Source organism: Rhinatrema bivittatum, chromosome 3 (genome assembly GCF_901001135.1).
Source record: "Rhinatrema bivittatum chromosome 3, aRhiBiv1.1, whole genome shotgun sequence".
NCBI lineage: Eukaryota > Metazoa > Chordata > Amphibia > Gymnophiona > Rhinatrematidae > Rhinatrema > Rhinatrema bivittatum.
This window is the reverse complement of record NC_042617.1, coordinates 124,379,187-124,403,300: the sequence shown is the minus strand read 5'-3', so window position 1 is coordinate 124,403,300 and position 24,114 is coordinate 124,379,187. Positions and strand designations below refer to the sequence as shown.

Below are 24,114 nucleotides of genomic sequence, written 5' to 3'. Positions count from 1 at the left end.
TGAGGGATCCAAGGACCACTCATGTGGTTGGAACTGACGACTGAGTCGATTTGCCAGTACATTGTGAATGCCTGCCAGATAAGTGGCCCGGAGAAACATTGAGTGTGTTAGGGCCCAGTCCCAAATCTGTGCAGCTTCTTGACAAAGGAGATATGAGCCCGTACCCCCCTGTTTGTTTATGTACCACATGGCTACTGTGTTGTCCATTTGGATCAGAACCGTTTTGTGTGAAAGTTAGTCCTTGAACGCATGCAGCCCATAACATATAGCTCGAAGTTCCAGGAAATTGATTTGAAATGTGGCTTCGAGTTTTGTCCAAGTACCCTGGGTTTGGAGATTTTCTATATGAGCTCCCCAACCCAAGGTGGATGCATCTGTGGTTAAAGTTATCTGTGGTACCGGTTGCTGGAAGGGCAGGCCCTTGCGCAAATTGTCCGTGTTTGCCCACCATAGCAGAGACGAACGTAGTTGGTGGGTTACCTGAATTGGAGAATGGAGTGGTTGAATGGTTTGGATCCATTGTGATTTGAGAGTCCATTGAGTTACCCTCATGGCTAACCTTGCCATAGGGGTGACATGAACTGTGGAGGCCATATGGCCTAGTAAGGTTAGAAACTGGCGAGCTGTCGCTTGTTTCTTTGAGAAAATGGATTTTGCCAGAAGGGAAAGTGTGTTCGCCCGATCTTTGGGGAGAAAGGCTATAGAGAAGATAGTGTTAAATCTGCACCTATGAATTGAAGTAGGTGAGATGGAGTCAGGTGGGATTTCTAATAGTTGATGAGAAAGCCCATGGAGTGAAGTAGAGTAATTGTTCGATTGAGAGAAGTGAGAGCTCCTTGTTGAGATTGACTTCTGATGAGCCAGTCGTCCAGATATGGAAAGACATGCACACTTTGTTTGTGCAAATGTCCTGCTATTACTGCTAGACATTTTGTGAAGACTCTGGGAGCAGAGGCTAGTCCAAATGGCAGAACTCTGTATTGGTAATATTGATGGCCTAACATGAAGCGCAGATACTTGCGATGAGGAGGGAATATTGGAATGTCAGCGTAAGCATCTTGAAGATCCAGAGAACAAAGTCAATACTCTTTTTGAAGAAGTGGAAGCATGGTGCCTAGAGATACCATCCTGAATTTTTCTTTCTTCAGAAATTTGTTGAGATTTCTGAGGTCTAGGATGGGACGTAGGCCTCCGGTTTTCTTTGGAATGAGGAAATACCGGGAGTAGAATCCTCTGCCCTTTTGGGTCCGGGGCACTAGCTGTATAGCCCTGGCTCTCAGAAGGGTGGATAATTCTGCTTGTAGATGAATTAGTTGAGATTCTTGCTGTGGGAAGAAACTGGGCGGTGATTCTGGTGGAATTGAGAGGAAATTGAGTTTGTAACCTGCGATACTATGGAGAGTACCCATTGGTCTGATGTTATTTTGAGCCAATGTGTGTGAAAATAGGATACTCGTCCTCCCACTGGTAGATTTGGTTGAGGATTTAGGGATTGAATTTGTTCTCTGGCTTGAATTTCAAAAGCCCGCCACTGGGCCTGTTCGTGGGGCAGGTTGCGGGCGAGTTGTTCTTGGCTGTCTGGCTTGAGAACGTTGTGTTGGTCTAGTTGATCGACCTCTAGAGGTTTGTGGATAGTATCTTCTAGGCCTGTAATATGGACGCCTGATATCCCTTCGAGGTAGTCGACGAAGAGGTTGTGTAGAGGGGTCCTGTGGTATTTGAGACAACTGACAAAGTCTCAGTATGGTCCTTGAGCTGTTGTATGGCATCCTGGACTTTTTCCCCAAACAAATTGTCTCCCAGACATGGCAAGTCTACAAGTTTTTCTTGGACCTCAGGCCTGAGGTCTGAGGCTTTATGCCAAGCCCATCTACAAGCAGTTATTCCAGAAGCTGCTGTTCTGGAAGCCGTTTCAAAATTGTCGTAGACCGCCCTCACCTCATGCTTTCTGGCTTCTAGGCCCTTGTGGACTGTAGCCTGTGCAGTTTCTTGAATTTGTGTAGGTAAAGAGGTATAAGTTCTTCTACCTGCTTCCACAGGTTTCTCTGGTACTGTGTTATATACAGTTGATAAGCAGAGATCTTTGTGTTTAGGATAGCACTTTGATATACTTTTCTTCCTAAAGAATCAAGAAATCTGTGGTCCTTACCAGGCAGGGTTGATGAGTGTGGACGGATACGTTTAGACTTTTTTTGTGCAGATTCCACTACTACCGACTGATGTGGTAGTTGCTGTTTTTGATAGCCTGGAGCTGTCTGCACTAAATAGGTGGTGTCTATGCGCTTGTTGACTGCCGAAACAGAACATGGGTGCTCCCAAATGCGGCGTTGAAGATCCAAGAGCACTTCGTGGATTGGCACAGCTAGTACTTGTTTAGGTGGATCTACAAACTGCAGTACCTCTAAAGTCTGCTGTCTTGTATCTTGTTCTGCAGTTAATTTAAATGGAATTGTGTCTGCCATGTCCTGAATAAATGTTGAAAAAGATAGATCTTCTGGAGGGGACTTCTTTCTCTGGTCTGGAGGTGAAGGTTCAGACATGAAGTCCTCAGAAGACGTATCCGTCTGCTGTTCATCCCAGGAATCCTCTGGGTCTTCCCTGTAAGGAGACCGTGATGACCTAGGAGAGTGATGAAGGCCTGAAGGGCCTGGCTGTAGATCATCCGAGGGAAGTGAAGTAGAAGTATGCTGACCAGGTATGGGTGGAAGATGGTCGATGACATCTTTGTAAAAGATGTTGGAAGAATGCCAAATCATGAGGCTCAGTATCCTCAGATGTTTTCATCGAGGGAATAGTATTTGGCATCGATGCAATTGTCTGCAAACCTGTTCGAGATGGTGTCGAAGACTTCGATGGCCCTGGCACCGAGATAGACATCGAAGAGGTCGATGGTAGCTAGGCATAGATGGACGTCGACGCAGTGATAATGCTTGGTGTCGTCGTGGTCGATTCCATTGTTGTCCTCAGTGGCAATACAGACACCGGCATCGGTGGGCCCACCGGCATCGGTAATATTACCGGCATCGATGCTGTTTGCATCGGCATCGGTGGGATCGCCGGAGATATTTGATCCTTTAATGCCTGCATAACCGCTTGTCTGATAAGGTCAGACAATTCCGGCTGTACAACCGCTGGCACTAGCGAGGTTGTAAGCGGTAGCGGAGGCTGGGTCGATATATCCTTTGTAGGACTATGCGAAGGATCTGGCATCGATGGTAATGAAGGCCCAGGCACTGACGAGACCGATGTTTCTTTTGTCCGCGGCCGCTTTGCCGTCAATTCCTCCTGGGTCATGGACGCTGGCGTCGACGAGCGGTGATGTCGATGGCGATGCTTAGTCTTGGATGGATCCGCTGACTCAGTCGATGCAGTGGAGGACAGTGGAGACGAACGATAACCCGATGCTTTCAGGTGATATTTTTTCAGTAAGATCCGCTTAGTCGCTCCAGCCCTGGAGGAATTTCCCCATCTTCCAGAGAATCAGGATAAAGCCCATCATCAGTGCCATCCTGATTTCTGTCGGGACACCTGCAGGGAGCCAAGGCGAGTCCTGGCGCTTAAGCAAAGGACTGGAAGAGGGAGGAGTCATGGGCTGAGGGTCCAACCGGACAGAAATGGGGGAAGTGGAGGACAGTGCCTGAAGACAAGCTTATAAGCCTTGAAAAAATTCCACCCAAGAAAAAGCAGCTGGGTCCATACCAAGCCCAGAAGGAACTGGAGCGGTTCCCACAGAACTTCCCTCACCAGCAGAGGAGCCAGTCAAGGGAGAACCAAGATCTGGCATCCCCCCAGTCAAGGCCATAACCAACCCATCATCAGAATGGGAAGAGCAAGACTTAGCAAAATCTGTGGAAGACAACTCTCCCTGAGCGTCTGAGCAGTGCTGACACAGGTTAGAAGCCAGGTCAGGCTGAGAAGCCTAATATGATAGGCAACACAAACAGGAAGACACTTAGGCTTCATGCTTACAGACGCCATCGCTGCAGTAAACATGCATCGGAATGGCTCACGCTCAAAAAATAAATTCCCACAAAAAATAAGCACTTAGAAGAAAGTGCGGCAAGGGACGAGCACAACCTGTGTGCTAAGTTAAGCACATAAAAAAAGTTTGTGCGTGTAAAAAGTGCGCCCAGGGCCGCCACCTAGATAACATGCAAATGCTCTCTCCGAAAGATTTCCTCGTAGCTGTTTCTATACCTCTATAATTTACATCATTGCAATGCCTCATACAAAAAGCAAAGCTAAGGTGAGAGATTCCTTGACATCGACTTCGATTCATGATTCTAGACAACCTCGGATAGAGGTGCTGTTTGCGGGGCCCATACAAGCTACACCTCAGACAGGGACCGCTGGAAACGCCAAGCTTCCAGGCTGAAGGAACATCTCTCAGTGCCGGTGCGCCATTAGCCCCACTGCCGCCGTTTAAAACTACAGAAGTCCTGGATGATAAAAGCACCATCGGGTGGAGGAGCAAACTGAATATGCAAGAAGTCAGGCCCCGAGAAGGAATGGTAATACACCACTGCCTTCGGTGAGTCTTATTACTCAAGGCTCCACGGGCCCCTTGGTGGATAGACAGTTTCACCATGCCAGCAATGGAAACCCCATGGAAGTAGGGGAGAAAGAACCAGAGGTAATGTGACTTTTCATCCTCCATTAGTCAGACCACAAACTATTACCTTAGATACTATATGGTCTGCTTTACTATCAATGGAAAAAGCCATAAATTCTTTAACAGGTATGCTGAAAGAGAATACTATTAGATCACGAATCTGGAATCCAAGGTTCTTTCTATAGATTCCCAAATGAAAGATTTGGATACAAGGATCTCTCAAGTTAAATTTGTTCAGAATAATCTAGTAAGATCGGAAATCCTATATTTGAATAAAATGGAGAGTTTAGGGAACGCAATGAGAAGACCTAATTTAAGAGTCCTGAATTTTCCTATGTTGAAACTGGTGCAACCAAGAGATTTATTTAAGAATTATCTGACGAAAATTTTAAAATTTCCAGACGAAGCAATACCAGCAATTACTAGAAAATACACTATCTTCTTACATCTAAAGAAGTGAAATCAGCTTTACAATCTCAAGAGCAGCTACATACCACTTTAAATATTTCAGATGTTTTGGAGTTAACGCAAGAGACTGATATTCAAACAAGAGGCACGCTCCTGGTTACTTTTGCATTCACTTCAGAAAGAGATTCAGTACTGAGATTATATTTACAAAACCAGTCTCAACATTTTTATGGCCAGAAAATATGGATATTTCCACACATCACAAGAAACACTCAGGAATGAAGAAGAAAGTTCCTAACGATGAAGGCTGAAGTAATCTCGCGGGGGGGGGGGGGGGGGGGGGGGGGGGGCTAACTTTAATTTGCATTACCCGTGTAAATACTTGCCTGTTAATATATCAAAATACTAAATATTTGTTCTCTAAACCTACTCAGCTTCTCCTAAATTAAAGTACATGGGGGGCATGGCAATTGAGATATGTATGGTATCTCTAGGCTATAACTATGGGTTTAATTTTTATTTCCTTGTTATGATCGCTCTATTAAAACTTGATCTCCCCATCATATTACCTATAATAATTAAGATATGCTTTACTTACTTAAGGAAGTCATCTATTTTCCGAATTATTTTTTATACTTATTATATCTAACTTTTCTGAACAACTTTTGTTTTGTTTATATTTGAAAATTCAATTAAAAAAAAAAAAAAGTGCACCCAAAAACCTAGCGCACTTGTGAACAGAACTGACACACTGTGCACACTAAAAGCCTATAGAGGGCAGTAGAACACGCATAAGAGCGCGCGAAAATGGCTACTGCAGCCTACCATCCGGCATGCAAGAAAAAAGCCTAAATGTGGGGACTAGCCCATCAAGGACTGCTCAACCAGCCGGGCTGCCCAGTTCCCCAACCTCACCGGGAGTGGGAATGAATGTCAGCACAGCATGCCAAGAATGAAGATCGGAGGAAGAACTGAAACCCCTCTGTCTCTGATTCAGGGAAAATTTTCTTTTTTAAAACCTTACCTGAGCTCAGCGCTTACCAGATGAGTACAGAGTCAGTCTTCAGTGGGGGGGGGGGGGGGGGGGGGGGGCATCTGCCATCACTACCAAGTTCGGCCTCCTGTACCTGCTGCCTTTTAGCTGAACTAGCAGCTAAGTTCATGCCAGGAAACCCAGCTACCGGACCAAGGCACACCTCTGAGGGACCACAGAAATTACCTCAGGAATTCTCAGCTGGGGGAGGGACCTTTAGCTTTCACCGCAGGAGAACGGGGCTTTCATTTCTTGAATTTAGAATTTCTCCTTTCAAAAAGCTCAAAGCAATCCTTATAGAGAGATGCACGTACAACATCTGCTGGAGATGGAGAACACTACCAGGCTGGGGTCACTGCAGAGTTATGTATACTGTGACATCAGCTTGCTCCGTTTCCATCTGCTGGCAGGGGAGAATAAAACCACTGGTCCTGAGTCCATCTGTCTACATGCTAGGAAATCATGCATTTGGGAGTATGGCAATCCAAAAGAGTTGCACGTGATGGGCAGCGAAAGACTGATCATGTGCATGGACTGGGAGAAAGACCAATGGACGATAATTTCTGACAATCCAAAGGTGGTAAAGCAATGTGATAAGGAGGTGGCTAATGCCAGAAATTTGCTGGGCTGCATAATGAGCTATAACCAGCAAGAATAAGAAGGTAATAATACCCCTTGGTGAAGTCTCACCTGGAATAATGTGTTCAGCTCTGGAGCCCACATCTCAAAAAGAATAAGGACAGAATGGAAGCAGTCCAGAGAAAAGCAGCCAAAATGGTATAGGATCTACAAGGAAAGCAGAGTTGCTTACCTGTAACTTGTGTTCTCAGAGGACAACAGGATGTTAGTCCTTACACATGGGTGCCATCATCAAATGGAGCCCTGATGCGGAAAACTTGCATCAAAGTTTCTAGAACTTAGACTAGGCACACTGAGCATGCCCAGCATACCCTATACCATGTGTCCAAGCAGAGTCCCTCTACAGTCTTGTATCATAGCATTATAAATAAAATAAAAAATTGGAGAAACCCAACTCCATGGAGTCACAGGCAGGTTTCATGAGGATTAAAATCCTGCTTTCTTCACAGAACACCTGTTATAGATAAGCAACTCTGTGTTCTCCGAGGCAAGCAGGATGGTAGTCCTCACACATGGGTGAATCCCTAGCTATAAGCTGCTCCCAAACACAAAAGGGGACCAGACACATAATCAAGTGCCAATGGGCACAATGTGTTGTTGGTAACAGAGAGGGAGACAGCCTGAACACAACAGACCCTAGGTGGACAAGTTGGGTACTACACCTCAAACAGGAGGTACCATCCCATGCCTCCCTGCTTGTTGACATACCACACAGCTACTTGGTTGTTGGTGTGGACCAGGACAACATTTTTGGACAGCTGATCTCTGAAAGCCCATAGTGCATACCTGATTGCCCAAAGATCCAGGAAGTTGAAAGAGCATTTATAAGCAGACCAGAGACCCTGGGTTCTGAGTCCATCTACATGAGCTCCCCACCCCAGGGTAGCTGCAGTCGTGGTTAGGACAATTTGAGGAAGGGGACTTTGAAATGAGATCCCCTATTCCAGATCTGAAAGTATCTACCACCAGGACAATGAGTCCCAGAGAGAAGGAGTGACTCGGAAGCAATCTTGGAGGCACTGAGTGGCCTGGCGCCACTGTGACTTCAGGATCCACTGAGCTCTGAGCATGTGTAAATGTGCCAAGGGAGTGACATGGACTGTTGCGGGCATGCGGACCAACAACCTCAACATGGGCTAGGCTGACACCTGCTGGATCTGTTGTATCTCTGCCATGACAGTCGCCAAGGTGACTGCCCTCTTGTAAGACAGGAAGGCCTTAGCCTGAGCTATCTGTAGCAGGGCTCCTTTGAAGTCCAATTGAAATGACGGGCTGAGATGGGACTTTGGGTAGTTGAGAACGAACCCTAGTAACTCCAACACCTGAATGGTCAAACACATAGACCTGGTGCCCCCTGCCTGAGATGTGCTCTTGACCAGCCAGTCATCCAGATACAGAAAAACAGACTCCCGGCCTGCAGAGTTGCTCTGCTACCACAGCCAGGCATTTTATGAAGACCCGTGATGCTGACGCAAGTCGAAATAGCAACACCCTGTACTGGAAGTGCTATTTTCCCATGACAAATCTGATCTCTTTCCTGTGACCGGGAAACATCTAAATGAGTGTATTTGTCCTTTAGGTCGAGGGAGCATAGCCAGTTCCCTTTTTCAAAAGGGATATCAAGGTGCCCAGAGAAAATCTTGAACTTTATTTTTCTTAGAAACTTGTTCAAGGCCCTTAGGTCTAGGATGGGACGGAGTCCTCCTGTTCTCTTTGGTATCAGGAAGTACCTGGAGTAGAATCTCCGCCTTCTTTGCCCTGGTGGTACGGGCTCAACTGCTCTGGCCGTTAAGAGGGAGGAGAGCTCTGCTAAGTATTACCTCCTGATGCACTACCAGCTTCCAAAACAGGCAGGGAGGGCAATTTGGTGGGACAGCCAATAGGTTCAACTGGTATCCCTGACGAATGATGGACAAAACCCACTGATCCGAAGCTATTCTGAGCCATCGGTTCGCAAAGAATTGCAGTCTTCCCCTGACCGAAGGATCCCTCATCCCAGGTACAGGCAACTGGCTTACGCTCCTTATGGCCCAGTCAAAACCCCATCCCTGGAGTTGACTAAGGAGCCGGTTGGGGCTCAGGGGCTCTCTGCTGCTTGGACCAGCTGCGGAAGCCCTGATGGTGTTTGATGGGAGTGAGGAGGCAAAGGACAGTACTTCCTTTGGTGAAAGAAAGACTTCCTCTATCCCTGTCTCGCCGGCCTCCTAGAAGAGGAGGACGGGTCCAGAGGACTGGCGGAGAGTTGTGGAAAGGTCTCGTGGTGGTCCTGAAGTTGGGCCACAGCATCCCTCACACTCTACCTCCGAAGAGATTCTCTCCAGTACACAGCATGACAGCAAGTCATTCCTGTACCTCTAGTCATAGACCCAAGGCCTGCAGCCATGCCATTCTGCAGGCACAGATTCTCACTGCACAGACTCTCGATGCCATCTTGAAAACATCATAGATCGCATGGACCTTGTGTTTCCGCACTCCAGGCCCTTATGCACTAGTGACATTAGGGTGTCCTGCTGCTGAGTCAGTTGCTCAGCCACCTCCTGCATTGCTTCCAGATGTTCTGCAAGTACTGGCTCATGTAGAGCTGGTAGGAGGCAATGTGGGCAATAAGCATGGTACTTTGAAATACTTTGTTCCCAAGAGAGTGTCCATCGCTCTATGGTCCTTGCTCAGGGGTGCCAATGAATGAGTCTGAGAGTGCTTGGCCCTCTTGAGAGCGGATTTGACCCCAAACCAACTGGTGGGGCAGCCTTCTGAACAAGGTGAAACCAGTCTGCCTTCTTACTGACAGAAGGCATTGTGAGGGGTTGTTCCCATATCATCATCAGCAACTCCTTAAGGATCTCTTGTACCGGGACAATCTCCTTAAAAGGCTCCATGAACTGGAGAATCTCATGCATTTTGTGCCTGGCATCCTATTCTGTCAATAACAGGAAAGGGATGGTTTCTGTCATCCCCCTCACGAACCCTGTGAAGGCCAAATCCTCAGGTGTAGACTTCCTTTGCTCCTCTGGAGAAGGGTCTGAAGGAAGGCCCTCAGAGCTCTCTGAGGATTCTGAATCATCATCCCCCCAGGAGTCATTTGGTTCCTCATACTCACTTAAAGCAACAGGGGATGGTTCCCTAGGTGCTCGGCCTATGTCCAGAGGTGCAGGCACCGGAAGAATTGTATGGTGGGGTGGTAGGCCTCGACGTCTCCACTGGACTCTGTGGAGCTTCCTACTCGGAGGAACCAATGACAACCACCGTATCGGTAGGGGGAGTTCAATGCCCCAACTCAATCAGTAACGTACAGATGAGTATGTTGAGCTTCTCCAGAAGTGGTACAAGTACAAGCGGCATCGGGTCTGGTTCAGTTGGTGCCACAGGACTGAACCCCTGCAGCACCACTCCAGCTCTTCCTCGAATGTCGCTGATGCCAAGACCGACTGGGAAGGAGGAGCAGCCAGCTCTTCCTTGGACCCTTGAAGTGGATTGGTGACTGGCATCAGGACCAGTGAAGATAGTCACATACCCCCATCACTGATGGAAGCTTGGCACTCCTCTCCGCAGGGTTGCTTCAGGGGCATCGGAGCAAAAGCCGGTGCATCCCCATGCCGAGCACCATGCATCAACAGGGACCGGTCCCAATGCTTCTTTGGCTTCCCTTAATGCTCGGCCTGGTCCTTTCCCGATGCCAAGGCCGATGATGAGGAACCAGACATCCTCAGCCTGGAAGAGATTGAAAATGGTCAGTCTCCAACAATGTCTGCTGGTGACAATCGATAGAACCAACAATGTCGATGGCTAGGTGTCCATTGGTGCACCAAAGTGAGCTCATTCACACCACAATTGTTACAGCTCCTCAAAAAGAGAGAGACTAGAGAGGGACCCCGCGTGGACTCGTGGTATAGGGCATGCTCAGTGTGCTAAGTCAAAGTTCTAGAAACTTCAACATAAGATTTTACAAGATGAGACTGAAGGATCTAAATATGTATACCCTGGAGAAATTTAGAAACAGGGGAGATATATCTGAAAGAAGTTAATAATGCAGAAAAATAAAATCTTTTCCAAAGGCAAGGAAGTTGAAAAACTAGGGATCATGATATGAAACTCCAAGGGGGAAGACAATGTCAGGAAATATTTTTTCACAGAAAGGGTGGTGAATGCATAGAATGCCCTCTTGGAAGAGATGACAAGAATAGTAACAGAATTCAAAGGATGTGCGACAAAAACAGAGGATTCCTACTGGCTAGAGAACAGAAATGAGGAAACGCTGTATCTTTTGCTACACCTAAAGTTTACATTTCTGTTTGGCGGTAACTTGCACAAAGCAGTAGTTACTACTCTTAATAGGAGGCTTGGTGGTAACCTACATGGAGTGGCAGTTACTATCTGTTTAAAAAAAAAAATAAACTTGCTGGGCAGACCAGGTGAGGCAGATGTAATAAGCAATGGCAATGCTGCCGTGGGTTTCAGCACGAAACCTAGACGAGTATGTAATAAGGGTTTGCGCATGGGAAAAACCATGCACATAAAACCGCTTTCCAACCCTTGCCTTGTTTTGAGAAAGTGTATGCTAATGGCATGCAAAGGAGGCGAATATCTAATCATGGTCAATGCAGGGAGCTGCACTAGCAGGGAGATCAGATTAGTGTGGGTTTTTTAATGCGGGCTTTTAGCACTTGGGTTAGGGCAGGAGTTAAATGAAACTGCTGGTGTGTGGGTCAGCCAAGCTGCAGACAGAACTGGTAGAGAGAAGGCAACTTCTCAATGAGGCAGAATTGTCAATCTCCATTTCACGCCTTCGCCTGCGATCGGAATCCTATCATAAAGAAGTTAGATATTGCTCTATCCACCTTCACATCAACTTCCGGACCAATTTATTCATTTTTTCGAAAAAGGCTTCTGCCCCGACAATCAATCGCGGATGTTCACACGCCGATAGATGTCCTCACAGGTTTCTGTGCGAATGTCTGTGCAATTTACTACATAGGGCCATGAGCACGCGTTACTGCGCGCATTATGGCACATGTGTTTGATATACATGGATTTTATGCACTTATCTAATTAGCATATGCAGCCATTATTACATCTCACTCTTCCACTGGTTTTTGCTGTGCACACCAGAAAAATCAGTACAGAAAAATCAGTGTGGATTTCAGCACAGGTCTTATTACATTGGCCTCTAGATGGACCATTTTGATCTTTATCTGCCATCATTTAGCAAATGTTGCTTACCTGATGTAACAGGTGTTCTCACAGGACAGCAGGATGTTAGTCCTCACAAATGGGTGACATCGAGGATGGAGCCCACCACGGAAAACTTCTGTCAAAGTTTAAACAGAACTTTGACTGGCCCCTACTGGGCATGCCCAGCAAGGCACTGACCCTGCAGCCAGCAGGGGTCTCCCTTCAGTCTGATTTTCAAAGCTACAGGCAGTGCCTAGAAAGTAAGAATAAAACGAACCCAACACCGCGGGGAGGCGGGCGGGTTTCGTGAGGACTAACATCCTGCTGTTCTGTGAGAACACCTGTTACATCAGGTAAGCAACATTTGCTTTCTCACAGGACAAGCAGGATGGTTGTCCTCACAAATGGGTGAGTACCGAGCTGAGGATGTCCCGACTTGCACCAAATGTACCCAACGGTGTGCAGCAGGCACAATAAGTGAGGAGAAATTTGGGAAAGGGCATCCGCACCCAACCGGGTAGGTGGAAGGGTGTTGGTACATCAGGTTGGAAAAAGGTTACGCAAGACAGACTGGCCGAAGATGGAGTCCTGTCTTCCAGCCTTGTCCAAACAATAATGGGCTGCAAAGGTATGGAGAGAACTCCAGGTTGCAGCTTTGCAGATGTCAGGAAGCGGCACCGATCGAAGGTGTGCCACTGACGTCGCCATGGCCCTCACAGAGTGTGCTTTAACACGGTCTTGAAAAGGAATGCCAGCTTGCTCATAGCAAAAAGAAATGCAGTCCGCCAACCAGGAAGAAAGAGCCTGCTTACCCACAGGTTGTCCCAACTTATTAGGATGGAAAGAGACGAATAATTGAGTGCTCTTTCTATGGGAAACTGTACGGTCTAGGTAAAAAGCTAGAGCTCGTTTACAGTCTAGGGTATGCAGGGTCTGCTCTCCAGAGTTGGAGTGGGGCCTGGGAAAAAAGATAGGTAGTATGATGGATTGATTGATATGAAACTCAGAAACTACCTTAGGTAAAAATTTAGGGTGAGTGCGGAGTACCGCGCGGTCCTGCAGGAGCTTAGTGTAAGGCGGATAGGTAACTAGGGCCTGTAATTCACTAACCCTGCGAGCTGAAGTAATAGCCAAAAGGAATAACACTTTCCAAGTGAGATATTTAAAGTCACAGGAGTGCAGAGGTTCGAAAGGAGGTTTCATAAGACGACCAAGAACCAGGTTAAGGTCCCAGGATGGGGCCGGAGGACGCAAGGGCGGCTTTAGATGGAGCAAGCCCTTAAGAAAGCGTGTTACTAGGGGTTGTACTGAAATAGGATTACCCCCAATACCGTTATGGAAGGCGGCTACCGCACTGACATGCATTCTGATAGAAGAGGTTTTAAGACCTGATTCAGAGAGATGCCATAAATAGTCCAAGAATTTGGAGATTGGACAGGAAAGGGGATCAAGGGACTGAGAAGTGCACCATGATGTGTACCTTTTCCATTTGTATGAGTAAGACTTTCTTGTGGAAGGCTTTCGTGAAGCTATCAGGACCCGAGAAACGGAATCTGAAAGGTTGAAAGGCTGAAGGACTAACCTTTCAACATCCATGCCGTCAGGGACAAGACTTGGAGGTTGGGATGGAGGAGGCATCCGTCGTTTTGAGTGAGCAGATGCGGGTCCTTTCCCAGAGGAATGTGCCTGCGGATGGAGAGATCCTGGAGTATTGGAAACCATACTTGGCGTGGCCAGTAAGGTGCTATCAGGATCATGGTTCCTCCGTCCTGGCGTAGCTTCACGAGAGTCTTTGACACAAGAGGGAGTGGAGGGAATGCATAGAGCAGACCGGTTGTCCACTTGAGGGAGAATGCATCCCTCGGCCGAGAGTGCTGGCTCCGAATGAGAGAGCAGTAATCGTCCACTTTGTGGTTCTGAGGGGACGCAAAGAGGTCTATGCGGGGAGAACCCCACTTGTGAAACAGAGAGGTCGCTACCAAAGGATCGAGTGACCACTCGTGTGGTTGGAAGACACGGCTCAGCTGGTCTGCCAATACATTGTCTACTCCCGGCAGGTAAGTGGCCCTGAGGTACATGGAGTGGGAGAGGGCTTCCGCCCAGATCTGCGCAGCTTCCTGACACAGAAGGAAGGAGCCTGTGCCTCCCTGCTTGTTTATGTACCACATGGCCACTTGGTTGTCCGTCTGGATTAAGATTATCTGATGAAAGAGATGATCTTTGAAAGTGCGGAGCGCATAGCGGATTGCTCGAAGTTCCAGGAAATTGATCTGGTGTTCGGCTTCCTCTTTGGACCATAACCCTTGGGTTTGAAAGTCGTCCACATGGGCTCCCCAACCGATGTGAGAAGCGTCGGTGGTTAGGATTACTTGCGGATCCGGTGGAAGAAAGGGTAAGCCCTGAAGGAGGTTGACCTGAGTCGTCCACCAGGTTAAGGATAGGCGCAGCGCTTGTGTGACTGTGACTATGGAGGACAGAGGCTGAAAAGCTTGAATCCATTGGTGTCGTAGAGTCCATTGTGTTACTCTCATGGCTAGTCGGGTCATGGGAGTGACTTGAACCGAGGATGCCATGTGCCCTAGGAGAATGAGGAACTGGCGAGCCGTGGCAGTGTTCTGAGACTGGAGCTGGCGAGCCAGGGACATTAGGGTGTGGACCCTCTGAAGAGGAAGGTAAGCCTTTGCCTGTAAGGTGTCCAAGTCTGCCCCAATGAAGGATAAGGTTTGAGACGGGACTAAGCAAGATTTCTCGTAATTGACGAGGAACCCTAAGGAAAGGAGTGTTTGAATTGTCAAGTTTAGGGAGGATTGAGCTATCTGTTGGGTGGAGGCCCTGATTAGCCAATCGTCCAGGTATGGGTAGACGTGGACACCTTCCTTCCTTAGGAATGCTGCTACCACTACGAGACATTTGGTAAAGACTCGTGGGGCAGAAGCTAGACCGAAAGGGAGGACACGGTATTGATAATGGTCGTGGCCTACTAGAAACCGCAGATATTTGCAATGGGATTGTGTGATCGCAATGTGGGTATAAGCGTCCTTGAGGTCGAGAGAGCACAGCCAATCCCCTCTTTGTAGCAGAGGGAGCAGCGCGCCTAGGGTTACCATTTTGAACTTCTCTTTTTGAAGGTATTTGTTGAGGGCTCGAAGGTCCAAAATGGGACGTAGTCCCCCTGATTTCTTTGGTATTAGGAAGTATCTGGAATAGAATCCCTTGCCTCGTTGAGAGGGAGGAACGGGTTCTATAGCATTTGATTGCAGAAGAAGGGATACTTCCTGTTGTAATTGAGCCAAATGGGTGGATAGACTCCACGCTTGAAGAGGCGGGGAGTCTGCCGGAAGAGTTATGAAGTTGAGGTGGTAACCCTGTGCGATAATTGTTAGCACCCACTGATCTGAGGTGATCTGCAACCAAGGTTGTAGAAAATGGTACAGTCGACCTCCTACAGGGATGTCCGGAAGAGGGGTTTGGCATGTGTTCCCTACAGGGGAGTCAAAGGCCAGCCGCAGGCCCAGGAGGAGGGGCTACAGTAGGCCTTTGTTTCCTAGGCTGACGCGGCTGAGGCCTAGTAGAGGATCGAGCTGGACGAGGCCTGGCCGATGGAGGGTAATAACGGCGTGGTCGAAAGAATGACTTCTTAGAGTCTTTCTTTTGCGGTTGCTTGGAGGTCAGCTCAGGTGGGACAGATGAGAGTTGTTTCAACGTCTCATGGTGGTCTTTTAACTCCGCCACAATCTGCTGAATTTGCTCTCCAAACAAATTATCGCCTAAGCAGGGTAAATCAGCAAGACGATCTTGAACCTCTGGGCGAAGGTTGGATGATTTTAACCAAGCCCAACGTCTGGCTGAGATGGCTGTGGCTGAAACTTTTGTGGAAGCATCGAATATGTTGTAGGCAGTCCTAATCTCGTGCTTCCCTGCCTCAAATCCCTTGTGAAGAAGGGCTTGAAGCTGCGGTTGGTATTGGTCTGGCAATGTGTCAGCATAGTCTTGCATCTGCTTAAGGATGGCTCTGTTGTACTGAGTCATGTAAAGTTGATATGAAGCTATGCGTGAAATCAACATAGCTCCATGATAGACTTTCCGTCCAACACTATCTAGGAACTTGTTGTCTCTGGTAGGTGGGGTAGAAGAGTGTGGCTTAAGACGCTTGGCCTTCTTCTGCGCGGACTCAACCACAACAGAGCGATGATCCAGTTGAGGTTTTTGGAAACCTGGTGCTGACTGGACAAGGTAGGTGGAGTCAGCTTTTTTGTTAACTGGGGACACTGATGAAGGAGATTCCCAGTTTTTCTTGAGCAGATCCAAAAACACCTGGTGTATAGGGATGGAAGCGATGATTTTTGGAGCATCCAGAAATTGAAGGAGTTCCATCATCTGGTGTCTGTCATCAGCTTCAGATTGTAGTTGAAAAGGTACAACTTCTGACATCTCTTTCACAAAATTAATGAAAGATAGATCCTCAGGAGGAGATCTTTTTCTACTCTCTGTAGGAGATGGTGGCGAAGGCAAATCTGTGTCAGAAGATGTATCATCATCATCACCCCAGGTATCGTAGGGATCAAGTGGGGCTTGTAGCCCTGATGGACCTGGCTGAGGCTCTGAAGGCATCGATGGAAACCGAGGTGGAATCGGTGCCGTAGGTGGAACCAGAAATGGCATCGATGGCTTCGGTGCTGCCGATGGAATCGGTGCCTGGCGTGGAATGGATGGAACCGAAGGATATATCGGTGGAGATATACCAGAAGGCACCGATGGAACCACCCCGGAAGGGGGAATCCGGAACGGTGTTTCTCCTGCCGATGAAAATCCAGTCGGAGACGGTGGTGTTGTCGATGGTACTGGAATCACCGATGGAAGGGCCGTCATGAGCGCCTCCATGCGGCTCAGTAGCGGTGCTAGCGCTTGTATCAACGGCTCGGTGGTCGGTTCCCTCCTCGGTGGCGAAGCCGGTGCCGGTGTCGGTGGCGGCACTGGAACCGGTGCCGGAGACGGTGCCGATGGAGGTTGCAATTTCTTCATCGCTTTCTCGATGGCCTCCTGGACCAGCCGGTCCAGTTCTGCCCGGAGACCAGGGGTAACCATACCCGGCTCGACGGGAGAGGGAGGCTGAGGCAGGGCCGGAGGGACCACCGTAACCGGTGGGATCACGGCCCCCGCACCCCGGGAGGGTGAGGGTTTCCTCGATGCCGGCGAACGAGACGTGGAGGGTGTCCGGTCTGTTCGCGGCTTCTTTGTCGGTGGCTCGGCTTGAGCAGAGGTCGATGGCTGTGGATCCTCGACAGGCCGAGACTTGTGCCGTCGATGGCGGTGCTTTTCCTTCCGATCCCCTCGCCCATCCGGGGAAGGGACGGGAGTCGACGGCCGAGAAGCGATCGATGGCGGACGGTCACCGGAGGGTTGACGATGATGGTACAACTTCGACGGTGCCGGTTCCGATGACGTCGATGCTATCGATGGCGTTGGGGTGGGTGCATGGAAGAGGAGCCCCATCTTCTCCATCCTGGCTTTGCGACCCTTGGGTGTCATTAAGGCACATTTGGTGTAAGTCAGGACATCATGCTCACTACCCAAACACATTACACAAACCCTGTGGGGGTCTGTGATGGACATAGTCCGGGTACAATCCGGACAACGGCGGAACCCCGTTGCCATGGCCTGAAGCCAAAATTTAGGCTGGGGATCGGTAAGTGCCAACAGGCCTCAAGGGCCAAAATCGACGGTAGTCGATGGAAAAAGGCAAAAAACTTACCGGGTTCTGTAAGATGACTAAAAATTTGTCGAAGGGAGACCCCTGAGGGGCAAATTTTCTTAGGAAATTAACTTCCAAATTCCTGTCAGGAACGTGGTTAGAGAGCTCCTTTCACCGCGTGGCAACTGCTGCGCGGAAAAAAGAAGACTGAAGGGAGACCCCTGCTGGCTGCAGGGTCAGTGCCTTGCTGGGCATGCCCAGTAGGGGCCAGTCAAAGTTCTGTTTAAACTTTGACAGAAGTTTTCCGTGGTGGGCTCCATCCTCGATGTCACCCATTTGTGAGGACAACCATCCTGCTTGTCCTGTGAGAAACTATGTTACTATGAAATAAATTAGCAGTGTGTTTAGAAACAAGGCCTATGTGTTAAACAAATAGACTGTACACAAGTGAGTTAAAAGAAGCACCCTGCAGAGACGAATGAAGAACAGTACGAAGTCACAAATTTCTTGGTTAAAAATCAGACCTATTACCAAGAATATGCAGTTTCACTTAATGTCCAATGGCAAACATGCAGTATGCTTTATGAGTCAGGTGGTTCATAGTGCACTGGTAGTCTGGAATATGCACCTCAAGTTGTAAAATAATATGGTAGCAGAGAGGTCTACATCATCTCCAAACTTCAATGCCAATTTTATTTCAAGTGCACTAACCTGTGCATCAACCAGCATTTCAGAACAGATACAGTCCATCAGTTTCATGGTGAAAATGACCAGCCACTATGCAGATCCTTTACAATCAAATACAGCACAAGTACAATCATACAAGTAAACAATTACCTATTATTGGCCAAGTTTTCCAAGCAGCCTTCAATGAATCTCATTCTTATCTGTCTGTCTGTAAACCAGCAAACCAAGGAACAGAGCAGCTTCTCTGCCTCATTTATTAACCCTTCAGAGAGGTGAATCTGCATCAGGATGGAAGAGGTTATAATACTATTTTGGTTGGTTGGCTGTTTTGTATTTATTTTACTTGAGTTTTTGACAAGCCATATCATTTGTATTTAACTTACGGCATCTTCATCCTGAACAAGATCCCACAACAATGTGTTCCCCTTCTTACAAACATTATCCAAATTGATATCAGCCACTGCATTGCTGTTGTATTGATGTTTATGAGCCACTGGTCCTAAGCAAAACATAAGCATACCAGATACAAAAAATGCTATTTGGATGGTATTTACAAAAGCAAGATTGGACTGTATAAAATTTGTTTAGAATCATACTCTACTCATTTTTCTCTTCCTCTATTTCATCTAATCTGTGCCTCCCCAAAAATCAGTACACTGCTTTCTAGTCTACATAGCTCTCTTGACACCCCCACCTTTAAGTAAAGTGAGCTCTGAATCAGCTGTGAGCCCTTTCCACCAAGCTGCAGGGTTTCCCTTCTCTGACTACTGCAGTGCTCAGGCCATAGGCCTGCTCCCTTGCTTGTTTTAACACTGCCTCCTCTCCCTGCTGATTGCTTTCTGCCACAGATCAACGAAATGCTTAGTCTGGAGGCCTATCCAAACAGAAGTCAGGACAGTGAAGGCATACATGTCAGAACATGAGATCTTCAGTCAAAGGGGAAAAAAATCACAAATTATGTAGGCAACCAGAAGGTATACAAAAAAAATTCTCTTTTTATATTTTTAAGGTCACCTAGCCACTGCACTTATTGTTCAGTAGAAACCACATACCTTATTTGGAAAGGAAATCTATTGAGAACTCAACAATGGTATTATAGTTAGCTACGAAAGCATTCAAAAATGAAGATCTTTGTGCAAAAGTACAGTATACTTATACTATGTTACTGATGTGCTTAGACTGAAGAAGAAATAAGGTGGAACAAATAATGCTGCAAGGGTAGCCTCTGCTGGCTTAATTAGTGACAATGGAAAAAGTCCGCCTCAGAAGTTCCTCCCAACTTTAGACCTAGATTTATCATTTTGCTATAAAATTGCAAAAAATAGCACCTGCGATAAAAAAGGGCTGTGGTTAGGGTAATTTTCGTGATATTGCATCACATAACTATTTTACTGTAACACAAGTAAAATTTATCGCACCCGTGATATTGTCACATCGCAGCTGAGGGAGAGGGAGAGAGAGCGAGAGAGAGAAAGAGAGAGATACTTTATAAGGCCCTCGTATAAGTAAATTATTTATACCACTGTAAGAAGGACCACTAGCAACTTGGGGGTGAGGTTTGGGGGTTGGGAAGGGTTCGGGGGAGCAGTTTTACATGCACAGTGATACGTACGAACCGAACGGTTACCATCAGCAAAGATTTTGTGTGATCTGGAGTGATGAAAGTGCATCAAGTTTGGTCGAGAGTACATTGTACAATTCTCATCTTTGTGTACCTTTCATCACTCCCTATACCTCACCCCCAGGTGCTAGTGGCCCATCTTACAATAGTATAAATAGTTGACTATTAAGTGTGCTTCCCAAAAGGTTCTCGCTCTCTCTCTCCCTGCCCGAAACGGAATTTGCGATAAATATGGCAAATCCCGTTTTGGCAGTAACACATAGCTATCACAGGCATAATGCCAGGAAAAAAAGGTGTACGGTAGTTATTTCCGGCATTAAAACTCATGAAAGCGTATGTTATGCTATCGCATGCAACGCTAAGCACCCCTCATTTTAATTTACTCTGTCGTAACTCCGCCCAGTCTGGAAAAATGTTGAAATTTGCATATGCATCTCGCTATGCGTTACGGCGTTAGTGAGCTAATGAACCTTTATTGCAGAAGGAGAAGTAGGAGCAGAAGGGAGAGTCTACAAATACAGGATAACTTAAAACATCAATAACTAGATGAAAACAAATTACTATATCCTCTTTACTGGTGTTCTCAGAAACACTGCACATATTTTATTCTAGTTATACAAGAAAATTAGTGCAATTTACTGTTATATTTATTGCATTCTACAACTCTGGATTCAATAGTAATTCATAACAAAAAATTCTTTAGCTGTTTGAAAAGATTTTCAAAGATATTTAAAAACTTTTTTTTATTTTAGATCCCTCTGTTGCAGCTTTTTCTTTTTTCCTTAACACCCTTTACCTTGACTAAGATGTTCATGGTAGATAGAGGCAAGATTGGGAAGGTGCTGCTGGAGATGAGATGTTAGCTCAGCATGTGAATTAATCTGTACAAGTTCCTCTTCACAACCAGATTCCTCACCATCAAAATCTGCCATGTTTTTCTCCGATTTTGCACTGACCTGAGAACTACTACAACTGACATCATCTGCACTTAACATATCATCAACCATGTGCCTGTGAAACACAAACAGTATATTCAGCAAGAAACATTTCATATTGAGGAAAAAATCTTTATATGCATAATGCTTTCTATTTGGTCAATGTAACTACTCTATGACAGTCAAAGATTGAAATAGTCTTTTTAAAAAAAAAAAGAGAACTAAAAGTTCTGTCATAGAAATCATGAAGAACTTTCTGCATGACCTTTTTAACTTTAGGTAAGATAATGCATGTGACAGCATCTCAACATGTTAAAAGGATCTTTTCTGAAACACTACAAAAGGGTTCTTCTATTTTCAAGGGCTGCAAACTGGTCTGGTTTTTGGCTTTACCAAAATATATAAGTTAACCTGTTACCTGGACCAAGTACTGTAAATAAAAATACCTCATGAATATTCTGGATGGCCTGAAAACCAGATCTGTTTGCAGCCCATGAGGACCAGATGGTGAAGAACCCTGTTAGGGATCTCAAACTCCAGTGGTCGAATGCAATGATCAGATCTGATTTTAAATGCACTCAATACATATAAAACCACATATAGAGTGGCTGCATGCAAATAAATCTGGAAAATATTCACTGTCAATATCCTGAAACACAGATCTAGTTACAGCCCTCAAAACATGAAGCTTAAGAACCCTGACTATTTCCAAAAGTTCTTACTCCACTAGATAGCATTATAGTTTATAAGCACATTTACCTAACAAACACAAATAACTGGATGGCTCGGTTTGGTCTTTATCATCATTTACTATAATGGATAAGATTAATTATTCACAATTCATTTCTAATGATGACAAGAATAAGGGACATGTATGGACAAATCCCAAAAAGGGAAGTAATTGGGTTGAGTTACTATCTTTGAAGAACAGCAATTACAGGTATTTATTTATTTAAAATATTTATATGCCATATCAGCCCATGTCTGGGTGGTTTACAAGATTCACATACATAAAAGCATCTCCAACATAATTATAAAACAAAAAACATTAAAATAAATAAGACAAAAGCGTAACAAAAGAGGTTATTTTCATGACAATGTAATACCTGAGGACCCTACAATTGTCAACTTTAAAAGCGCCTAACTGTGGATTTGAATGATAGGCAGGAAACAATCAAATGCAAGGTAAGTAATTACTCCCTCTCTAATGATACACATCAGATAATAGCCACATTATAGCATATAGCTAGCTAAAGTGTTTCTGATAAATCAATCCTCATTAGAAGCACCAAGTCCTTACAGGAATCTCAGATGGTACATGAAATATAGTTCCATGGCAGAAAATAACCATACAACCTATCTAGTCTGCCCATCCAAACTGCTCAGCTCTACAATCCCTAGCACACCCTCAGAGATCCCCTATGCTTGACCCATGCTTTCTTGAATTTAGGCACTGTATTGGTCTCCACCATCTGCATTGGGAAGCTGCTCCATGCATTAATCAGCCTTTCTGTAAAGATATATTTCCTTAGATTACTCCCAAGTTTAACCCATTTCATCTTCATCCCATGACCCATGATTCCACAATCTCCTTTCCACTGAAAGAGACCCATCTTCTGTTCATTGATACCTTGGGCATAACCAGTAAGCACAGCTCATTCAATGCACAAAGGCTATACAGCATAAGCTGAAACAAGATACCTTACTATAGTAAATTGGCAAGTTCCATTATAGTCCCAATCTGTGAGTCCACAGCAGCAATGGGCAACTCTAATCCTCAAAGTCTGCAAATTAGTTTGGTGTTCAGGATGTCCACAGTGAATATGCATGAATGTATTTGCATATAATGAAGGCAGCATACACAAATATATCTCAGGCATATATGTTATGGATATCTTGCACACCTCAAGGATTTGGATTTTCTACCTCTGGTCAACAGAAAGGGCTGGATCAATGGATGTAAAAAATAAGTGAACAAGGCTCTTCTTCCAACCATAACCTTTTCTATCACAGGCAGTCTGAGCCCAGCTAAGAAAAGAAGATTCTCCCTACATGGCTGCTGTAGAGCATGGGAAACTTTCCTTCTGACCCATTCCCATATGCACCAAGCAATGCTAAATCAGCCGAGAACTGTTTTGACAAAGCCCAACCACCAATATATGGATGTTATGAAAACTAAAAAATGAAGGGCTATGAAATTAAGTAAATGATTCAAAAACAAAGCGTATCAGAAATCCACAAACTATGCAACAATGAGAAATGAGATATTTGGCCTAAATGCATTTATTCATTTCATTTGTTTCACAGCTAAGTGCATGTATAACGAATGGATAAATGTGCACACAAAAAGAATGGTGTGCATGTACATCTAATGTGTACACGTGCTTAGCAACAGAACAAACGAAACGAATGGATGCACAAATGCACATCCCTAGCACCTATTATACCGCCTCCTATTTTTCACTTTAGACAGGTCCTAAATTATGGGTTGAAGCACAAGTCATGACCTAGAGTGTGGTTGTAAGTTTTATTTCAGGAAAATATTTGATTATAAATATGACAGATCAGCACTAAGATATGAAAAGCATACTTCAACTACCATATAAAATGCTTACCCATCATGATGGTGGTGGTGGTGGTGGTGATGGTGATGATGGTGGTGCTGTGGCCCAATAAACTGTCGACAGTTAAATAACTCACTTCCAATGGCTTCACCCAAGAAGTCCCCTGTACGTGTGATACAAGAATCCTGAGACCCTTGCATGTGAGCAGCACTCATTTCTCCCACCATATCATGCTCTGAATCCTCCGGCTGCGAGCAAGCATCCAGCATTCTAATTCGATTCTCAACTGGCTGCACAGTATCAGGATTAAATACAAGGTCCTTGCTTGTGCCATTGCCTGTACCGATCCTCTCTGCTGCTCCCTGAGATTCTCCCAAGCAAATGCCTGCTTGGGATTCCAGTTTTCTCTTTCTCAGCTCTGCATTTCTACTGTTTTTTTGAGGGTTATGATCCTGGTCTTCTTCCTCCTCTTCCTCTTCTTTCAGAGCTTCAATGTCTGCGATATCTTCCGAGTGCACATCACTGCCTGGGCTGCCAGCAGACTGACTAGCATGACTGGAATTCACTTCATTACTAGATCCATCACTATGGCCGCTACTGCTGCCAGGACCACTGCTGGCATCCTCACCACTGTTTGCAGTCTCATCTGAACTACCTTGCATAGACTCCTGAAGAGGAAAAAAACAACAAAGCAGCACTTATTTCCATGCTACAAAAGATGAAAATCATCAAAGCAGCAAATTAAAATTCTAAA

At 45.9% G+C, this 24,114-nt stretch overlaps 1 protein-coding gene across 1 annotated transcript in view; it reads right to left on the bottom strand.

Annotated features, from left to right (window-relative positions):
* The window catches only part of USP34 (ubiquitin specific peptidase 34), a 1,009,100-nt gene that overhangs the window by 642,589 nt on the left and 342,397 nt on the right, over positions 1-24,114 (bottom strand). Inside the window, exons 14-17 of the mRNA XM_029593702.1 lie at positions 23,412-24,028; positions 20,658-20,872; positions 18,624-18,739; positions 18,391-18,518 (exon numbers count right to left, since the gene is read on the bottom strand). Coding sequence (XP_029449562.1) covers positions 18,391-18,518; positions 18,624-18,739; positions 20,658-20,872; positions 23,412-24,028 — 1,076 coding nt within the window. The remainder of the gene's footprint in view (positions 1-18,390; positions 18,519-18,623; positions 18,740-20,657; positions 20,873-23,411; positions 24,029-24,114) is intronic.